Genomic DNA, 2,771 nt, shown 5'->3' with positions numbered 1-2,771 from the left:
TTTAACTTGATATTGAGAATTTTTAGGAAACTCTTTTTGAATAATTTATCAATTGAATTTTTGTACGAAAAAAATACTAATTTTAAAAAAATTTTTGAATTCAATATCAAATCATTATCTAGATAAATAGAGATCGCATCGTGAAAAATGAAAAGAATATCTAGTCACTACAAAAATGGTCATCTCTTGAAATATCGATTTTTGGAAAAAATCATAACAATCCAAAGTTGGACCTTCAGAAAATGACAACAACTTTTGAAATATTTATTAAAGAAAAAATTGTTTTTTTTATCAAAATTTTTATCAAAATCATTTCTTCCAAAAAAAAAAAAATTAAGTTTTATATTTTTTGCTTAACAGATGATTGGAATGAAAATTTTACCTACCAACTATTAATTGGTAGTGGAGTAGCACTCATGGCTCTTGTTTTTCTTGCCACTGTGAGTTTTCACTGTTCGTCGACGTGGAAATGGCTAATGGCTGTTGCCAGGCAAGAGGGTGACAATGATACCGACGGGGATGCTTCACAGCAAAACGCTGTAAGGATTAGCCATTCATTGCCAGATTTGCAATCAGAGCCCATCACACATGAGTACATACAAGAACAGAAAGAGAGCAAAAAGGTTAAATTCATAAAAATCCATACTAATAAAATTCGTCCATCAATACACAATTTGAAATGTTTTTAATAAAAATTATTATTATGTTCCACAGGTATTACGTCAAACAACGTTACCAATAGTACCAACAAGACATCAAACATTTCAACGTCAATTGTCTCATCGTCTTGATCTTCCGAATATTAAATTCAGTATCTGCAGTCTTGAGAACCGCAGTGACTCTAGTCTTGGACTTATCAAGGTTCGATACTTTTTTTTTCTTTTATCATTATATCTACTCTGCGCCGATCAGATAAATAGTTACGACAGTTTTCCGATAAAGTAAATTTAATATAAAAATACTTTAGGCTATTTATGTCTGGGGAAAAATTTTTAAATTCAAACTTTATTATCTTTTCTTCTCGCTCATTTTTTTTCTACTAACTAAATTAATTAGTTAACTAATTTTTTATAGCCGGAGCTGTACAAAAAAGACTTAACAAGACAAGAAAGTACCGAAAGTTCAAGTACAGTAGAAATGGAAGTTGCGGGGAAGCTACACTTTGCATTGCGTTATGACAAAGAAATTGAAGCGCTTGTTGTGAAGGTAATGTACTTGGAAATTATACAGACTTTAAATTTTTAAAAAATGTTTAGTTTTACGATCGTCTGGTGTTTGGCATAAATAATAGAAAAAGTAACATCTTTAACAATTATGAAATTTTTTAATTAGAAAGTTAATTATTAAATATAATCCATGTAATTTTTGCGTTAGAAACTTGTTTTTTGGCAAAATTCGCTTTTTTAACTTAACTAACGTAATTTTCAAGTATAACTCTAGTAAAAATATACTGCTTGCGCTATCTGTCGGAGTTCTCAAGAAATACACTTAATGGAGATCTATACTTGACTATCATCATAACAACGCATATTTGAAGGAATTATACGGACTTAGAACTTGAAAAAAAATGCCTTTTTTTCATTATTGTGAAGTGAATATATTTAAGTATGTGTACATAGAAACTTTAATGTCAATCAGACAAGTATTTTAAAAGTTACATGAATATTTGTAAAGCCCGATTGGAGCGTATCGCTTTTCTACAAAAAATTAAATAGTCTTCATTTTTATTTTTTTGCTTAACGACAGAAATGTTGAAAAATTGCAAGATCTATGTTACAATTTTATTCGTGTAGTTTACTTATGAATTTATGTTTTGTTTTTGTATTCATTATGAGTAAAAAATCATAATAATTTTAAAAAAGTTCTGAGTGTAGGGAAATATAATGGTAATAAACAGAAAAAACGAATCTAAATAACATTATAAGTTAGTAGGGGAAGGGGGGGGGGGCAAAATGGGCCCCTTAAGAAAAAAATGTTGATATCCTTAGTGTTTTTCTCTGGTTTTACTTTTTTTTAGTCCCTTGCCAAGTTTTTGACTTCAATTTACTCTGTTCATTAAAAATAAAAAATTGAAAATGTGGAGCAAAATGGGCCACCTTCAGAAAATTTTTATAATATAAGTTTTTCAGCTTGTTTTACTTTTTTTAGCCTTTTACTGAGTTTATGGTATTAATTTTTTTGTGTATATCGAAATTAAAAAATTGAGAAAATTGGAGTAAAACGGGTCCCCCAAAAAACTCAATATATTTCTTACTTATTTTAGACTTTAAATTTTTTTATTATTTATTCAGTATAAAAAATTAGGATAACAATAGACTCTAAAAGCCATCCCTGCAACTTCCCGCTAACTCCATACCGAAGCGCTTCACATTTCACGCCAAAAGCAATAATAAATCAGGTAAAAAACACTGTAAATCGAAGTGTTTTAACCCTTATGTTAATAACCGGGTACCCACCGCAGTGTATTTATCTGAATAACTTAAAGAAAATTCAATATTTCATCTTAAGCTCTCGAATCGTCGTTTTTTAACTTAAAAGAAAGTTAGTTGTGAGTGCATTTAATTAATTAATTTTTTTTTAAATAATCTTAAACTGTAAATTTGGTTATTAACATAAGGGTTAAAAGTGACTATAAATGGGCATTTAACATGGGAAATTAAAACACATGGAAGTGTTTTAAAAGTGACTACAATGCTTCAATATAGGAACAAAACACTTTATGTGTGTTTTGTTAAAACACTTGGACTTACAGTGAATATCGGGGTAATTAA

At 28.9% G+C, this 2,771-nt stretch overlaps 1 protein-coding gene across 1 annotated transcript; it reads left to right on the top strand.

Annotated features, from left to right (window-relative positions):
- Positions 1–360: 360 nt before the first annotated feature.
- LOC123271427 (synaptotagmin-6-like) lies at positions 361–1,260 on the top strand. Its single transcript, XM_044737748.1, has 3 exons — positions 361–623; positions 715–861; positions 1,075–1,260. The coding sequence occupies exons 1-3, from the start codon at positions 417–419 to the stop codon at positions 1,243–1,245; spliced, it is 525 nt and encodes a 174-aa protein (XP_044593683.1). The 5' UTR covers positions 361–416; the 3' UTR covers positions 1,246–1,260.
- Positions 1,261–2,771: the final 1,511 nt, after the last annotated feature.

This window comes from Cotesia glomerata, linkage group LG9 (genome assembly GCF_020080835.1).
Source record: "Cotesia glomerata isolate CgM1 linkage group LG9, MPM_Cglom_v2.3, whole genome shotgun sequence".
Classification (NCBI taxonomy): Eukaryota; Metazoa; Arthropoda; class Insecta; order Hymenoptera; family Braconidae; genus Cotesia; species Cotesia glomerata.
The sequence above is the reverse complement of the archived record's forward strand: the minus strand, read 5'-3'. Positions and strand labels throughout refer to the sequence as shown.